Source organism: Fistularia commersonii, chromosome 21, assembly GCF_037954325.1.
Source record: "Fistularia commersonii isolate RoL2024-O1a breed Wild chromosome 21, RoL_Fcom_v1.0, whole genome shotgun sequence".
In the NCBI taxonomy this organism is placed as follows: domain Eukaryota; kingdom Metazoa; phylum Chordata; class Actinopteri; order Syngnathiformes; family Fistulariidae; genus Fistularia; species Fistularia commersonii.
Window position 1 is genome coordinate 7,785,151 of NC_141304.1, and position 18,770 is coordinate 7,803,920.

The 18,770-nt window shown below is 38.3% G+C and overlaps 1 protein-coding gene across 1 annotated transcript in view; it reads left to right on the forward strand.

Moving 5' to 3' along the window:
- The first annotated feature begins 2,221 nt into the window (after positions 1-2,221).
- The window catches only part of LOC147222200 (integrin alpha-5-like), a 46,731-nt gene continuing 30,182 nt past the window's right edge, over positions 2,222-18,770 (forward strand). Inside the window, exons 1-11 of the mRNA XM_086169050.1 lie at positions 2,222-2,674; positions 7,961-8,085; positions 10,657-10,757; positions 12,193-12,316; positions 12,590-12,651; positions 12,817-12,862; positions 13,027-13,152; positions 13,747-13,791; positions 13,986-14,029; positions 14,218-14,274; positions 17,659-17,711. Of these exons, the coding sequence (XP_086025176.1) occupies positions 2,469-2,674; positions 7,961-8,085; positions 10,657-10,757; positions 12,193-12,316; positions 12,590-12,651; positions 12,817-12,862; positions 13,027-13,152; positions 13,747-13,791; positions 13,986-14,029; positions 14,218-14,274; positions 17,659-17,711 (989 nt within the window). The 5' untranslated portion in view covers positions 2,222-2,468. The remainder of the gene's footprint in view (positions 2,675-7,960; positions 8,086-10,656; positions 10,758-12,192; positions 12,317-12,589; positions 12,652-12,816; positions 12,863-13,026; positions 13,153-13,746; positions 13,792-13,985; positions 14,030-14,217; positions 14,275-17,658; positions 17,712-18,770) is intronic.

Genomic DNA, 18,770 nt, shown 5'->3' on the forward strand with positions numbered 1-18,770 from the left:
TCTGCCTTAGAAGACTTTCTGTAAAAGAAGACAAGTTTCCCCGATTTCCTGGAACGAAAAAAGTAAATTAAAAAAAAATACTGTTAATATTGTGTCTGTGAGCACTGACAATTCTCAGAACACCCACTCTGGACTTTCCTTTCAGAAAAAAAGAAAAGGTTTCACAATGTTAACACAACTGAAAAATAATTTCTGCAACCACCTCTGGGCTGAACACCAGTCATGAGCTCCATGGCTGGTATGACAAGACTTTTTTGCACATACATTATCTTTTCTTCCAAAAGGATTCTTACAAATGACATGGGATATATAACATTCTGGTTACTGAAAACAAATATAAAAAAACCTTATAATAAAAAAGGAAGTATAGAGACATTGTTTAAATACAATCAAGAAATTAAACAGATGATTCAGAAATGTAACAATGGTATTATATGCCCAAAGGTTGTAATAACAAAATGAATACCTCCATTTTTAAACTTGTAGCAGTTTTTAAACAAGTAGGAAGTAACCCCCCATTCCAGAGGGGACCCCTAATCTGGCTTTGAGCCTCCTTGTAATTCAGATCTAATCCCACCGAGAAATGGCACAGAGAAGACAAATTTTTAACCAACACAGGGACTGATATTCCTTCAGGCATACTTTTCTACCAGTGTATCCTGGCCACCCCCTTTCAATAAATAAATAAGTAGATAAAATCATCAAATAAATAATTAAATGGAGAAATACAAAATTTCGTAAATAATTAAATTTATATACACACACACACACACACACACACACACACAGACATACAAAAGAAATAATTAAATCAATCAGTAAAATACATCAACAATAAATACATTAATACATATATAATCAAATAAATCCATAAATAATCGTCTTCTTCTCGGCTTTTCCCTTCAGGGGTCGCCATAGCGAATCAACCCTTTACATCCAACCCTATTTTCTGTATCCTCCACTCTCACACCAACTACCTCCATATCCTCTCTCACTACATCAATAAATCTTCTTGGTCTTCCTCGAGACCTCTTGCCTGGCAGCTCTAATTGCAGCGTCTGTCTACCAATATATTCACTATCCCTCCACTGCACATGACCGAACCATCTCAGTCTGGCTTCTCTGACCTTCTCTCCAAAACATCTAACATGTGCTGGTCCTCTGATGGACCATGCCTGATCCTATCCATCCTGGTCACTCCCAAAGAGAACCTTAGCATCTTCATCACTGCAACCTCTTGCTCTGCTTCCTTTCTTTTTGTCATTGGAACTGTTTCTAGGCCATACAGCATCGCTGGCCTCACCCCGGTCTTTTACACCCTTCCTTTCATTCTGGCTGATAGTCTTCTATCACATAGTACCCCTAAAACTTTTCTCCACCCGTTCGAACCTGATTGAACCCGTTTCTTTACCTCTTTTCCACTCTCTCTACTGCTCTGGATTGTTTACCCCAAGTACCTGAAATCCTCAACTTCTTGATCTCCACTCCCTGTAGCCTCACCGTTCCACCTGCGTTCCTCTCATTCACACACACATATTCTGTCTTGGTGTGACTAACTTTCATTCCTCCTTTCCAGAGCATACCTCCACCTCTCGAGACTTTCCTCAACCTGTTCCCTGCTCTCACTACAGATAACAATGTCATCTGCAAACAGCATGGTCTATGGAGATTCCTGTCTAACCTCATCTACCAGCCTGTTCATCACTACTGCAAACAACAGAGCTGATCCCTGATGGAGTACCACCTCCACCTTGAACTTCTCTGTTACCCCTACAGCACACCGTACCACTGTCTCACAGTGAGCATACATGTCCTGCACCAGTCTAACATACTTCTCGGCCACTCCAGACTTCCTCATACAATACCACAGTTCCTCTCTTGGCACCCTGTGATATGCTTTTTCTAGGTCTACAAAAACAAAAGGCGGCTCACTCTGGCCTTCTCTGTACTTCTCTACTACCATTCTCAAAGTAAATACCCCATCTGTAGTACTCCTTCTAGGCACGAAGCCATATTCACAAATGCTGACTTCTGCTCTCAGTCTAGTTTCCACTACTCTTTCCCAAATCCATAAATAATCAAATAAAATTAATGTACAAATGGAATGAGCCTAAATAACATCATCAAATTAGATTCTTAAAAGATGTCAGTATTATAAATTCACAGGGCGATAATCCTTCACATAATCCTTTTTTTTTTTTTTTTTTTTTTGGAGGCAGGGGGTTTCGAAGGGAAAAGCTCCACCCCAAAAGGAGGTTGTAGTGATTCCCTCCCCTCCCCGTTACTCCTCCCCCACCCTCCGGTCCTCCGAGCAGATCGGTGCTCCAGACCTGCCAGAGTTCCACGGATTAACCGCCGCGCTCCTTTCATGACCACGACCCGCACAGTCCTTCACTGGGACCGGCACGGATGATGCGTCGTGCGCTGCAGCCGTTCAATGAAAGAACCGACGCTCCGAAGAAGAAGAGATGGGCACCCTTCCTGGAATCGCATCATCTACCCGTTCGCGGGAAAAACGCTCCCCCTGCGCCGCGCTGCTTCTACCTGTAGCGGCGGCGCTTCTGCTGCGCGGCGGCGCAGCGTTTAACCTGGACGAGGAGCGGCGCGTCGTTTTCACCGGACCACCGGGAAGTCACTTCGGCTACTCTGTGGAGTTTTTCAGCGAATCTTCCAGGTAATCCCCCCGCATCATCATCTGGAAAAAAAGTTTATGGAAAAGATCGAGTAATAGATAAATAAATTCATAGGCGTTTCTTCCAGTATCTGAGAGGGTTTGGAATAAGAGTGACATCTTCCTACATTGGAAATTCTCATTGATGTTTTTTTTTTTTTCTTTTTTTTGCTCTTTACCCAGATGAACGAAGCCACATTTCTCACAAAACATTTACAAAGTCGGCATGGATGTTAAAGTTTGATTTTCAAAATCATGATCAATGATGACACATGAGAGATCGAATGATTGAAATGTTTGAATATAATGTTACATCAAATCCTCAAATAAAACTCTTTTTTCCCCCCCAACACACACACACACACACACACACACACACACACACACACACACACACACACACACACACACACACACACACACACACACACGCCGGATTCCAGCTCAACTATGATTGGAAACAGACATGCGAGTCTGTGTGTAATGGCAGTGGATTAAAAGCAGGGGGTTAAACTGCAGAGCAGCGATATGTAAATCCTTCACTTAATAATATTCTACAGTCATAGCAACAAGGGGTTTCCTGCCGGATTCAATCTGTCGACAGATGAGTTACTGTGGAGTGATAAAGTCAAAGATCAAGCATGTTCTTCTTACCTTGACCCAGCGGTAATACCTTCAAGTGTGGAACACACACGTTTCCATCCTGTTAAATAGAGACACACACATGTTGAAATGTAGGTATAATGCTATACTTGGTAAAATCTATGGCAGGTTATTTTCCGAAAGCCTCTTAGGATGCTTGTGCAAAAAAGTTTTCCAACTTGAGGTTTAATGTCATCATGTACAGGAGTCACAAACACTGATAAATACCCAAGTTTTAGCAGTTTATGCAGTAAAATGCAAGAGCTGTGAGTTGTAACTTTTTGTCTGCTAACAAAGCTTTACTGCTTCCAGAAGGGATGTGTGGCTGCAGCTTTTTGAGCTGAATTTCTGTTCGAGGTATTTTGTAGTATTAAAATAAAAAAAAGTTTGAAAAATGTTGTGAAGCAACTCAGATGCATTGGAAAAAAAGAAAGAGTTAAATAACAGATGGAAAGAAGTTTGGTATGATCAATGAGTTACTTCAACTGTGTGTGTCTTTAAAAACATGAAAACATTAGCAATAGATATATTTGGAGGACGATTTGACCATAATACAGTTCACATCTGTTTTCCTAACATTTAAAAAGTTGTCCTGAATATACTCCGAGCTCTGGACAGATGTCCTTGTGGATAATTAGTAGTGAGACTTAAATGGCTCTATTCAAGTAGATGCATCGGGGTATTTTTTTTGTCTTAATAATGACAAAGGATTTTATTTGACATTGGTTTTGTTTTAATGTTGCATGGGATTTTGTGGTGGTGGTATTATGTGGTTTTAAGAGGCTGTGGTCATTGCACCCTTTTTTTTTTGATGTAGTTGGCTTCATGACATTGATTACTAGACAGTGCTGATGATGGGTCGTGATGTTTCATTTTTAATGTTTTATGTACTTTTTAGTTTTTCCACACTAAATAGCCACAGTATCAGTTGTTAACACTCAGTGTTCCTCAAACCTCAGGAGGTTGTGTTACGTCATCCGAAAGCTCTTAGTCGATGATGACAGGAATCCCATGCATATCTGCATTTAAGCTTATTTTAAAATCTTCAATCTGATAATCTGATAACAGCAGGTTCTAGAAGACGCCAATTAGTGAAATACAGACCTCCATTTGTTGAAATCAAACATCGGGATGAGGCTTTTATTTTTGTTTGATAGCAGCTTGTAGCAAAAAAGTATTCAGTTTCATGTACCCATGTGTACACAGCTGCTCAGTTTAAACTCTGCCATATGAGTAAGTATAACATGTTATTGATGTGTTTCCCTCACTTCGTCACATGTTTGAGGGTTAACAGTAGTGGAAGTAATGTTTTAATGATTGTTGATATTTTCCTGTGAGGAAATACTCAGTTTTTGTAACTAAGCTCTGATGATTAAAGTAATTTCCAAGATGTTGAATTGGATAAAGTAGAACTTTTATTCCTTTCTGACCTATTCTTTACTTCATAATTCTGCTGAGTAAAAAAAAAAAGATGATTTACAGAATTGCATGTAAATAAAGAGCTTCTTATTAAATATATCACAATAGGCAAATTATGGCAAACACTGTATTCATAATCGGTTTAATCTCTGGTGTGATGCAGTCGGTCTATATGCATGTTGTAGCCTGATTACTAGTTATGTACAATAGTGACTGCATTGTTTTTGTCTCAGCACAAATTTCCAGTCAGTAGTCAAAGGCGCATGCAGGTGCTTTTTCAGAACACATCATCACTCAGTGTTCCACTTTGCTCTGTTATACGTTAGTTCATTTACTGTATCATGCTCTCAAATGGCATTTGTGGACCAGCACCACTGTGGAATATGTGAGGTGTGACTTTTCCCCCATATTCCTTATGGCACATAATTTTTCCTAATTTAGACATTAAACACATTTTAATTACTTTAATTACTTTAATTAAAATGTTGTAATATGAGTTCTGTAACTTTTCAAGCCTGCATTCAATTTCTAAAAGGAAAAGAAAGGGATATGTAGACATTGATAAAAAAAAATGATGTTTTGAATATCCCTGCCAGTTCAACGTCTCAACCATAAGAGATTTATTGCTTATCTTTTGGTTGTTCCAGATGTTTGTCGTCACTTCTAGTGCTTAGAAATGTGAAACAATGTTTGCAGTAAAAGATGAATATCTAAAAATTGATTAAGTGATATATTTTTTTTTTGGTTCAGAAGGGTTTTGTTCAGTCCACTTTAATTGCATCAGCAATCCGTGAAATCACATATGATCTCATTCCTTTAACAAACTGGCCACTATTGTGACCTGAGTTTTACTGAGGAACTGTTCTAATCAACTGGTGCCTTCTGTATAAGAGTTCAATGCTTTTTCTTGACAATTTATGAAAACTTGGTAAGACCATGGAAAGATATAGCAACAACAAGAGAATGGACACAACCAGTCACTCAAGAAAATTATCACAGAAATTAATATCACAGAACGATTAATGAAAATTGTTGGCTTGAGTTGCTCACGTCCTATGCTTGAATGCAGTATTTGTATTGCAAAAGCAAAATATAACTGTACAACTACTGCAAGTAAAAACTACAATGTTTGCTACACCTTGTCTGAGCTATCTGTGTAGAATGAACCATTACCTATGTAATATGCAGAATGAATCAGGGAAGAAAAAACCTGACTAGGATGCAAATATATATGACAATTTAATTGTTTCTAGATGCTGCATTCTATAAGAAATCCAGAAATTCTTAACTGATACATTGTCATCAACATATGTAAGCTTTTCTAGTTTGATGTTTGAACCTTCTGGAGTGGTGTGGATGAGAGGGTGAATCTCTGAAAATCTTGTTGTAAAAAGAATGGATGAAACCATATTTGTCTGCATGCAAATTTTGAATAGAGGGGATACAATGGAGAATCTTTGTCGTAATACAAGTGGCCACACCAAGAGTACTTGCTGACCATTAAACCTCTAAAACAATTTAGATTTAATAGCTTGCACAGTCTGCATTATGGGGCAAGGTTTGGGTCACGGTATTGTAATTGCCCATTTTCAGGCACTCTATTGTGGAAGGGGCTTATGGGAACTGTGGTCAGAACGTCATCGGTACTTGTTATGGTGGCACTCAGAGAGCCCATTGGTTGAAACCAGCAGTCCAGCCTGAGCCTTAGAGATAGGTTGAGGAGAACAGACATCTTACATCTTTGGTGGTGGTGGTGGGGGGGGGGCTCTCAAAGTAGAGCTACTTCACCTCAATTGAGGTGGTTTGGGCACCTGATAAGGATGGCTCTTGTGTGCCCTCCATTAGAGGTGCTATTGACACATGCAGCTGATGAAGGGCCATGTGTTTGGGCCATGATGCACTGTTTGGTATGAGAACACCTCTCAGAACACTCTAGGAAGTTTTCTGGGAAGTTGAAAGGATGGGTTGACTTACTCATCTGGCTGCTACTGGACTCTAGTCCTGGAAGAGAAGTAGGACTTTGAATGAAAAAATGAATTACTTAATAGTAGTATTTTGAGCTTTCAAAGTCACAATTAAAAAGATCAATTTTGAAATTTAATTAAGGGGCACAATTAAGAAGAACATATGTCCGTTAAGTAGGATCATTTCTATTTTGAAGGTTTGCTGGCCATTATAAAGAATCAACGTTAAAGGGTCTTTGGCTGACTTTGTGACTTTTAGCATTTCAGATGTGGAAGCTCCATCCACTACTTGTATTCGGTCTCTGGGTGTTTAGTCTTTTTGTGAAGTCATAAATCCTTCAGCAAAATGATGTTATACTTTGAACATGTAATGCCTCTAAGCCATTTCCTTCATTAACAGATGTTCATGTTAAACATGGCTTGAAGAAAAAGAATGCTTATTTCATTTCCCATTAAACACACCAGGAATTTAAGTTGGATAACATCATATTATTGAGTGACTTATGCAATATTTTAGGTTCTAATTTAATAGTCTTTTTATTGATTCAGATTGTACTTGTAAAGATCATGGAGACTTAAAACATGCACTTACAATTCAGTCATCTATGATTCTTCCTGTTTCCTACACTTTTTTGAGTGGTGGTTGGGGGCTGGTACAGGGTCTGTTCTCTCTCTGCTAATGTCATCAGTCAACACTGCCATTCACTTTAGGCCAGGTCTTATTAGTATGGCTGCTGAAAACCTTGAAACTGCATACGCGCAGATACAGAGCCCTGTAGCTGTAAATTTGGACGTGTACATGCATATGTTACTCACACACAAACAGACACAGAGATAATGTTTGGTTGAAGCATCTGTTTTGCTGTTAGCCTCATATGCTTTTGCTTTGCTCTCAGTCTCAGACTGTACTGGAGTGAAAATATGCAGAAATACTTTTCACTTTTTGTCTTTAAACACCCTTCCTGTACCTTACAAGACCCAAGGAAGAAGTATGTGGGCTGGTTTTTGAAGTAACAGATCTGTTTCTTATAGCATTCCTTATTGATATGATGTGGTTTTCTCTAATTAACAAATCCAAGGAAGTTCCTTGGTTCTATGTATAAATATATATTTAATGCTTCCATCAGCTATGGGAATGCAGAAACCTTATTTGTACACCCTAAATGCATACAAGTTCAAATTATTGCAGCTGTTTCTTGAACTTCCTCCAGACTAATTTCTTCACCGCAACATTGCATTCTCTTTTCCCCCCTTTGCCTTCTAGTGTCAGTATTTTGATCGGCGCTCCAAAAGCAAACACCAGCCAGCCCAACATTACTGAAGGCGGAGCAGTGTTCGTTTGCCCGTGGAGCCAAACTAACTGCAGCATTATCAACTTCGACAAGCAAGGTAGGGTTTCCTGTTAAGTGTAAGCCAATGTTCAGCTCTTTTACAGCATCAGATACAAAGAAGCAAAGCAAGAATTGAAAAAGTGCTCAGTGTTTTAAGTCCTGAGAAGATCCCTTTCCCTGAATCATAATCACAGCAGCGGTTGGTAAATCACATGGTTCCAGGGAATAAAAAGCCACTTTCCTTAATGGCACTGTTAAACAGTTGAGACAGAACTATTTATGTAGTAAAAATTCAGCTGTGTCTAACCAGCCATAAAAGTGGCTGAGGATCGCTATGGGGAGCATCATGAGTTAGGGGGCCGCTGTGTTCGCCTCCGAGGTCAAAAGTGTGTCTCCCTGCCATCCTAAAGCTCAAAATCCATAATTTCCCTGTTTTGATGGAAAGCGGCCTTTCATGTCCCTCCTGTGTTTTTTAATGGTGGCTTTATCTTTCCTCCATCCTTCGGTAAGGTCTCCTTTTTGGGGCATGGGCCATGTTTTCAGTGTTTCCACAGAGCTGTGATTTCCTGTTGGACTCGGGCCCAGTGTTGTGATCCGTCTTTAATTAGAGCGGTGTCATTATGGGGACAAGGACCCCAGAGGACCTGGGCTGCCCCAAGCCCTGCTAGAAAGTAATTATCTTCATCAAAAATGCAGGAAGCGATAAGGACCTCAGTGTTTGATGATCACAGGGCTTTTCTAATCGCACGCATGATATGGAATTGTGGTTTACCCAGTCTGAGCCCCGTGACCACACAAACGCTGCGTACATAAATAGAGACTTACAACCTGTTTACAAACCCAACCTGCGTCATGTTTTAGACCTTGTTGGCTAAAGCTGAAATACGATTTAAAAGGCAAGAGAAAAACAAATATGTCGAGATATACTCATTTTTAAAGATAATTATGTTAGTTAGTTGCAACTTGAAACAACCTGTATGATTCTAAAATGTTGTGCAAACAAATTTTAACATCCAATAGCCCATATATATTTGTAAGGTTTTATATTGTGCTGTTGCAAAAGTCTCTCATTGCATTTTTCGCGTAAGAGTTTTTATAATTTTTCTTTGATAATGTGGCCTTCTATACAAAAACCTCCAAATGTAAACATCTTTGTATTTACAGTATCTAAGATTGCAGTATTAGTTTCAAAAGGCATCAAATACAAATTTGTATTTACCCCTGTAGCAACTGTAGGCTGTATTAAACAATCAGTAGTAACCCTAAAAAATGTTATTTGACTTATGATTCATTATATTTTTTGACAAATATCAAAGGCAGGTCTTGATTTATTTCAGTGCCACCTAAGATGCAGTTGTATGTGCTGCTGTTGAACTTGCTTGAGAATACAAATGTTTCATTTAAATGCATCGGGGTAGAGAAAATATTCCATATGTTCTTTACAACCCAATACATTTTAACCACACCGTAAAACACTGCCTCCAAAGTGACCTCTGAAATAAATCAAGCCCTCCCTGAACCACAATAAAAACCAAACATTATAATTCTCTTGAACATAGTAGTTGATCCAGCTACTGAATTACTGTCCATTACCTTCTATCTAGGTGTATCTTAAGAATTGGCCAGTGAGCACGTCTTAGTCTGTGCTCACGTTTTTTTTTCTCCTCTTTCTCTTGCATTTCCCATTACTGGCCCCAGAATTCATGGAGTGTTAGAAGACAGAGCCAAGTCTCCAGTAACCAAACAAACCCACTTTGTTGCCGCCAGAAGACTTTATGTCATCACTCTGTTGAAGACAGTCGCCACATATATCAAGAAAAGAGGAAAACTTATGGTTACTTACAAATTTATAAATTGTTTGGTGATGCTATAAGCTTCAGGCAGTAAGGTGTGTGTGGACGAAAGTTTTCTTTTTTGTCTCGCAGTAAATGAAAGAAAGGTGCAGAATTTACAAAAAGTGATTAGTCATAAGATTTTACTGAGCAGGTCGAAGGAAAGAAAGGAAAGGGAATTTTTTTTCATAGTGATTGATATGACATAAAGGCCACCTGGCTCACTTATCTGGCATCGGCAGTTATTTTTTCGACCAGGAAAAACAATTAAACTAGAAACATTTTGGGATACTTCCATTTGCCTCTCATTGTATTAACAGCATAGAGTGGAAAATAAAAAAAAACTGCATTGGTGCTTCAAAAGTATGGCCCCTACAGCTGACCTCCCCCTTCCCATCAATGTTTCTTGCTTAGCACTGCTCGGGCCTCTTAAAACAGACTCTGACAATGAGGTACAGCCGTTTGGGTTACAGTAACAACAAGGTCCAAGTCCCTTTGAGCCGTCTGATGTCTGCCATAGCATGGAGGATGGATTAAGACTGCAGACCCCGGGAACAGCGCCATAAAATATCCATGTAAAAAGCCAGGAACATGTGGGGAAAACTCCCGAACGAAGTTCCGACACCACAGATGACTCCAGATGACTGGATGATCATTGACTAACTTAAAATAGAAACTTATGACACATCATTTTTTTCCTTTCTCGGTCCCCTGAATGTAGTCAACTGACTATAAGACATTTTTAAATGAGTGTCTTGCACCCCTTTAATCCCTTCTTTTTCTCTGTCTTTATCCAGGTGATCAGTATTTCTATATAAACAGAGTCAAAACTCAGGTCGAGTTCAAATCCCATCAGTGGTTTGGAGCCACAGTGCGTTCCCATGGCAGCAGTATACTGGTAAGAATGATTCCTTAATGTTTGGTCAATCTGAGTTGTTAAATTACAGCCAGAATCCCACATCAATTCTATGAAAGAGCTCCAGAAATGCATCTATTGCCGAGGCTTGTTATTCACAGTATGTTCTAATGAAACCACAAAATGTAATGTCTTCCAGGTGGCTGTTTTCCGTATTTCCCTAAGTAGAGTTGCTTGATGTAGCCTGATGATCTAAAAAGAACGAATAGCTCGTTCATCTCAGTAACTGTTGTCTCTCTGTTGATGATGGCTCTAATGGAGCTGGTGCTCTGCATGCAAGAGGTGGCTTTAACTGGCATTACATGATGTCATGCTAACAAAGCAGAATGGAGGGGACACATGTTTTGTTTATTCAAAGGTAAATGGTCAGTTCCTCCATTGTTTGCACTCTTGTGTAAGACTTCCTTGTGTAAGAAACTGTTTTGTTTTTTTCATTATTTGACTTTAAGATAAGTCTGTGAACAGTTGTACCTTAGAGGCCACAAAGTTATTATAAGGTGTCACTGCGGTTGCAATTTCCTCCAGGTTGGTATCAGTGTCATACTAGAAAGATTAATTTGTTTCATTTATTTTTCCTCAGACGATACATTTCAATAAAGATTAAAATCAAGTTAACTAACAAACCCCTAAAGTTGAAACATTAAAGTCTGAAAGTGTATTGACAGCAAACTTAGGAGGAAGCACATGTGTTTAATAGGTATAATGGATGTCCTAAGATTTGATTTGTTGCAGCTCTTGCACTGTCAGTATTCAAGTGAGGGATGAGTTAAGGAGAGTATGTAACTGAAAGAAACTAAATGCCTTGATGCGCAGTTCCAATGTATTTTGAAATATATATATATATATATATATATATATATATATATATATATATATATATATACACATACACACACACTTGCATATATGTATATATATGTAGCAAAAAAGTATATATACTTTATGTATGTATATATATATATATATACATACACACACACACATATATATATATATACACACATACTTATATGTATGTATGTATATGTCATAAAAAACTATATATATCTGCATATATATCTGCATTCACACTTTAAATATTAGAAATAACCTAGATGTGAACCCAGAGAGTCACAAATTGCGCAACAGTCAAATTTCCAGTGATACGATGTCCAATCTGTCTGGTTAGATGATTGGTTCTTTTGTTGTCATCAAATTAATATTTTCTTCATTTTCACATACAAATCAAGGTCAAAATGGATCTTCCAATATTCAGTTTTCATGTAACTTTTTCAAGCTTACGAGTCTACAAGACCAAAAAAGGAGATTTAGGTCTTAGCCATAGTCATATGGCTAAGACATATGTCATATGTTTTCTAGCCATAGCTAGAAAACACAATCAGCTTGTAAAATGGCTCCATCTTGGTTGTTTTTCCAGGCTTGTGCTCCCAGGTATTACTGGAGGACAGAACATGACATCCCCTTTGCTGATGTGACTGGAACTTGCTACCTCTCCGTCGATGGCCTCAAAACATTTGTGGAATACGCTCCCTGCCGAACAGGTGAGTTACCGCAATGCAAGGCGTCCTCGAGGTCACAGGAATAGACCGCCAACAAGTTTGTCCATCCAATTTAGTACCAAACTTGCCTCAGTCCAAGAGAAACGTAACATTTATAAAGCGAAAAAAAAACAGTTTTGTATGTTTGTGGAATAATTTTTCATTCTGATTGCACAATTCAACCAGATGGTAAACTTGACAAAAGCAGAATGAACAAGAAGGCAAGAGCTAAACTCTTTTGCATCCAATTGCCATGTTTCTTGCTTTTCTCGACAGAAAGACATGGACCTGCTGGACAGGGTTATTGTCAAGGTGGATTTAGTGCTGACTTCACCAAGGTAGGAGCAATATTAGTTGAAGTAGTTACAGGTCATTGTTTTCCTTTTTGGCTGAAATAAGCACTGGAGATTACACTGCCTACATCAAAATCGCAGAGGTTGTTGTATCTCCTGATGAAACAAGCAGAGTCTGAGGTTCTGCTATTTTTTTGTTGTGTGTTACAGGATGGAAGGATTGTGCTCGGAGGCCCTGGCAGTTTTTACTGGCAAGGTGAGCTTGCAAGAATTTGCAACAACAAATAGATTTTTAGGAGGTATGAGGAGTCAGAGGACATTAGTTCATTTTCTATTTCAGTCAATGGGCTCCAGTTTGAAGGTCATATGTCCCAATCTAACGCTTTATCTTTTACCCTTTGATACTTCTCTGTTCTGCAGGACAGCTGATCTCTGCTGCCCCAGATGAGATTGTTAAGGCCTACTACCCCTCTTACTTTCTGCTCTCAGTTGCTGGTCAGATTCAAACGCGGCAGGTGCAGGGGAGCTATGACGACAGTTACCTTGGTGAGAAAAGTACAGTGCATTTATATCGGGGTACCATATCGTACCATCACAGCTATACAAAGCAGCGGTTTACAAGTGTTACAATTTTCAATGTGACCAGATGCAACACACTTTTCCATGCAGGGCCTTTCAAAAACTCCTCAAATTTCTTACCTTTCTCACCCACCCCCTCGTTTCATTGTTATTTTCATTACTATTTATAATGTAGCACAGCTGCTGCACACCCTGTACTAGGACTTTGATTTTGAAAAGAAAAGCTGGGTAAAAGGCCATCTGAGCTCAGCGAACACATCCACTAGCTAGTTGACCCCTTCTTCCATGTTTGTGTGTTCCTTTTTGTCAAATAATTCTTATCCTGCAGGATAAGTCAAAACAAATCTTGTCAATGGCAGGGAAGTGGTAAATCAATGTGACGTCTTCCCTGTGCCTGATATCCCTAACAAGCAATCTGTTGACTGTTCACATGTAGACACTTCATAAAATAGTTTTCAAGATACATTTCCATGAAGACTTTTCTTCTGCAATATTCATTGTAATAAAAACATTATTCCTCCAGCAATCATCCAACCATTTCTCTCTGTGTCTTTCCTGTAGGTTATTCTGTGACTGGTGGAGAATTCAGTGGGGACAGTGAGGAAGGTGAGGGTCATCTATATGCTGCAGAGTTCCCAAAATACCCCCTTATGTCTGTCTGAGTTGTCAGTCTTAATTCACATGATCAGGCTGATCTGATGCAGCTGGAACATAAAAGGAAAAACCAGAAAGATGTAAACTCAGCTGTACACTATCAGTTTTGGACCGACGATTCTAACGGTTTGCTCTTTGCTTTTCAGATTTCATCACTGGAGTTCCAAAAGGACTCATGCTGTATGGTTTAGTAAGGAGTCCCAATACATTTATTGAACTTTTTTTTTTTTTTACCATATCACAAAACATGAAACTTGCGTCATTATTGTTTTTTCACTTGCTATGCTCTTGAATGAAGATGACACACCTTCAATCATTCAGTTTGCTTTACATTTTGGAATTCTGAACCATGAACTCAAACCGATTCTCTTTTTACAGGTGTCCATATTAAACGGAAGGAATCTGGAGTCGTTGCTGAATGTCACAGGGGAGCAGGTATGTGGACATCTGGCTTTCGTCCAGTGTTGCTCGCTTATCGTGTGAGTACACATTTCAGTTGCCAATTGCAAAGGAGGATTGAAGGTAGAGGACTTATATCTGGGCGGAAGTGGAACTACACAAGTTTGAGCTTTTACAGTATGAACCACTGGCATTTTTGAAAATCTGTGAATCACACCGAGTTGCAGCCAATGCTGTAGGACACTGGCTAGAATATTGGTCATTATGCCATAAATAGAGGAACTATTTTCTTGCTTCAATGTTCTGTCAGTTATATTTTTGTTATGGGTAATAAGCAGACAGATTACTCACCCACTGTGCATACCAAAGCTGGAAATGTGACTAAGAATTTCAGGCACATCCATCACTTACTGACATGGTAAAGTTCCAAACTAAAAGTGGGAGGATCTAATGCGTGTCTGTTGAACAGAAAATTTCCTGCTCGGAAAATTGGTGTGTTTTGTCAGGTTAGCAATGAAAGAAAGGAATATCCTAGTACTGTGCTGGAATAAGTTATTTTATGGTGGCTTTGGCTTGTGCTCATAAGCACATCTTATTTTGAAGTATTTTTTCGTTTAAACTTGATTTATTGACCGAAGGTGAGAGGAGGTTGACACACCAGTGCATTCCCAAGCGTCTCCAAAGTCTATAACTGCTGGTCGCTGAACAGCTCAGTTGAGCGGGAGCCATAGTGAAAATGAATATAATTTAATTTCTCACAGAGATTTATTCTGGCTAGTATATCAAAGACACAATTGTGTTGTTAACTATTGTTTGTCTTTATAATTTTGCTAGTTTTCACTACTTAACATAGAGTAGGCCTCCTGGTTGGCTAATTGTATGAAGGAGAATGAAATTGAATATCACTTTAATCAAAATACATCTGCTCATATAGCTAGTAAATAGGTAAATGTCACAGGTTATTTTAAAAATTAAATATTCTTGTCCTCACTAAAAAGGTAAACAGGTTATTTGTAATATATTTCCAGGCATGTTATTATTCTATGTAGGAGATACTCACTACGTTAGTGGCATAAAGACAAGACAGAGTGTGCCAATAGTCAATGTATATCATCATTGCGAGTGTATAGAATGTGTGACATTATCATTTCCATGCTGTGGAAATGTTGGCATGAAATTGGTGAAACCAATGTGCTTTGTAATTGCCGTAAAGGTCAAACACGACTTTGACCTCACATCTTGTTATATGATAGTATTGTCCGTATATAGCAAGATATAAGTGTGCAATGTTCAGCTGGAGAGTGCTGAGTAAATTGTTGATATAAAATAATATCCAAGTACTTTCTCTCTCCAGCAATTTAAGTCTAATTTTTCTCTGGAAATGCAATTTTGTTATATAACCGAGAACAACAAAGATGACCAAGATATCTCTTTTGAAACCATAAATAACATTAAGCAATATATTCTCTTCAATCTGCTCTTGACCTCTGTTCTCTCAATCTGTCATGCATCATATCTTTCTACAGATGTTATTTTTGTCACTTTCCATTCCCTATTATTTTCTTGACTTTCACCTCTGCACCTTCTGCTTTTTGTCACATGAACATTACATAATCAAAATTCACAAATTTCACGTCATTGCACAAGTAGGATTTTTTTTCATATCAAACGCTACTGAAAGCACACACTAAGTATGAGGATAATATGCTTTGCAGATAAAAATTTACTTAAAGACATCTTCAACAGGATTTTAGTAGGTCCCTCGCAAATACCCATGAAAAACCTATAACTTCATATGTTAAATTACCTGTCCTACTGACATCTATATAAATTTGACACACCTCCACAATCACTTAAAATGTCTTTTGACTAACTGTGAAGTGCAGTGTCTTTGGATCCAGATTCAAACTTCAAATTTATGTTTTTAGAAATTCATGTTTTAGAAACAGTATCTGCTCTTCATCGTGAGATACAGTAAATCCAGGGATTTTTTTTTCCAAATGGAGAAGGATGCTTTTCATTTTCTATTTGCATAATTTTTAAAGTGTCACACTATGTTGTCATGTTTAAGGAAAGTGTGCCAGACCCAAAGGAGGGAGGGCGTCTTAAGGGGTTTTATTGACAAGAAAGGTGGGTTGGCAAGGAGAGATGTCTGGAGTCACAGGAACTGGGAGCTATCTAATGCATTTTCTTTGCATTTGTAACTTTTTTTGGCTTTTGCCAAATTTCAACTGAAAAACAGCTCTATTTAGCTGCTAAATTATGAACAGTATTTTTCATTTGATGCAGCCATCTGCAGATTAGGTGCCATTAGGGAGTGTATAGCACACATTGCAAACTCAGGCAATTCCATGTGGCCTATTAGTGCTTGCAAAGTTTGGAATACAATTTTATGCTATATTAGAGAAGGTGTTTATGATTTACCTCTCCCTGAATGCTTGTATTGATTTGCAGTGTTCATACAATTAGCGTTATTATTATTGTTGCAATGTAATTTTATAACAGGAAAGTACAACCCTTGCATTTTCTACCAGCCCTTTAATGAAACCAGATTTCAGATTGGACTAATTTGGTCAAGAGAATATTTTTAAGAATTTTCTGAATGGAAATGGTGAAAATGAACCCAACACCAGAAGCAGATACATTTTTATACGAAAAATAATAAGAGAATTTGTAAACGTTGATTCAGTAACTGAAGCTAATGTCTTAACAGATTTTTTTTCTGGAATCCTTACCCTTCAACTCCTTCTAGTACTTTTAACATGAATATATTTTGTTTTAGAGACAAAAAGAAATTTTATCAGTAGTATATTGGGATTCTGTTTTGGTTTCTTTAGTTTGCTGATCCCACATCTCTCTCTAAAACACGACTACATTTTTAATGACTGCTCTGCAGGAAGTGCTTGCTGAGCAAAAGTCCCTGGTTGCCAAATATGTCTAGGGGCTCGAAGTATCTCAGTGATTTGATTCATACTGATACGAGCCGTTTTTCATGTGCAACGCAGTAAGACAAGCCTGGGGATTGAAACATGGCTCTCACATGGGTCTCTACACTCACTAATGTGTGGCTGTACTACAAATCACTGTGAAGCCAAAGTCGCACAGGGACGTAATCTGACCCTAATTTATCATACGTGATATGAGATTAAACCAGAACCGAGTCCCTAAAGTATTTCTTGGAGTAAAATTTCCCCAAACCCCCTATCTCCTGTCGACTTTACAGAAGCCCGAACACTGCTCTCAGTGAAAGGCGAGCAGAGGAGACCCTAGGGGCTTGTGAGATTGAGAGATTGAGGAGGAAAGTCTCTGTTGGAGGGTACAAAAGCAAGGACACAGGGAAAGTAAATAAAAGAAAAGAAAGGGATCTATGCACAGTGATACAATTACAGGCTAACTGGGTCTTGTTTTAATGCGTTCCAGATGGGGTCTTACTTTGGCTACGCGGTGGCAGCCACTGATATCAACAACGACGGGTGAGTGAATGGTGGCACCAGTCCTGGTAAAGGGAGACAAGACGGTAAAGTGATAGAAAGCAGAGAATTATGAACTGAGACTAAAAGTAAAGAGTGAGGTTGTAGATATAGGGGTTGACCTTTTGGAAGTTTCCTACTCTGTGTTCTGTCACAGATGGATGTGTCATAAGTGTCTCTGAAAATATCCTAGGAAATATCCACTCATTCTATCTTTAGTTCTGCTTTATCGAGATTCACTTCTTGGCCTCGACAGAATCACACCCTTGGTCCCCGCAGCTGATTGTGCAAAGGTTAAATGGTCTTGTCAGTTATGTAAACTGACGAACCGTCATCCTTCAAAGTTTTGATTGATACTCTAACTTTCTCTACATGCCATAGTCGGACAGGATTGTTGATATGATGTTCATCGTCAGGGGCAATATTGGGGTGCAAAGTCCTCTATTAAAAATAATATGTACAAACATGTACTAACATGAATAAGACCACTAAATCACTGCGCACATTGATGTAGTGTAAATTAAGCTATACTGTTCCTTTTCTTATTCTTAATTATCAACCATTTTTATTTACAAGAACTGTAGACATGTAAACATACGAAACGACAGTGAATAATAAAATACTTTAATTTCCCGTTAATTTTTCATTTGTCATGTTATAATGTAGAGCTGAAAAAATGATTGGTCTCAATTCTTGAAAATCCTGATGGATTTAATTGCTGTTTAATTATTTGGAGTAAATGTAACTTTTGAAAAATGTGTCTCTAAGAAGGAGTTAAAGATTACGCCTGGGTAAAATCAAGTGGGATACAACAAGAAGGGCATCTCAATGCAACAGTAGACAGGCGAAGGAGTCATCCAACAATTATGAAATAAAACAAACATTTTATTTATTATTTTGTCACAAAAAAACATAGTCTATTTATGTTAAGCAGTGTAGAATTTTAATATGAAAATAGCAAATCTAAAATTAAATCTAGTCACTACTTAATCGCTTTGCTGTGTTTAATGAGAAAAACTAGTAATATGAAGATGGACAACATTTGGAGAATATCTCTTGAGA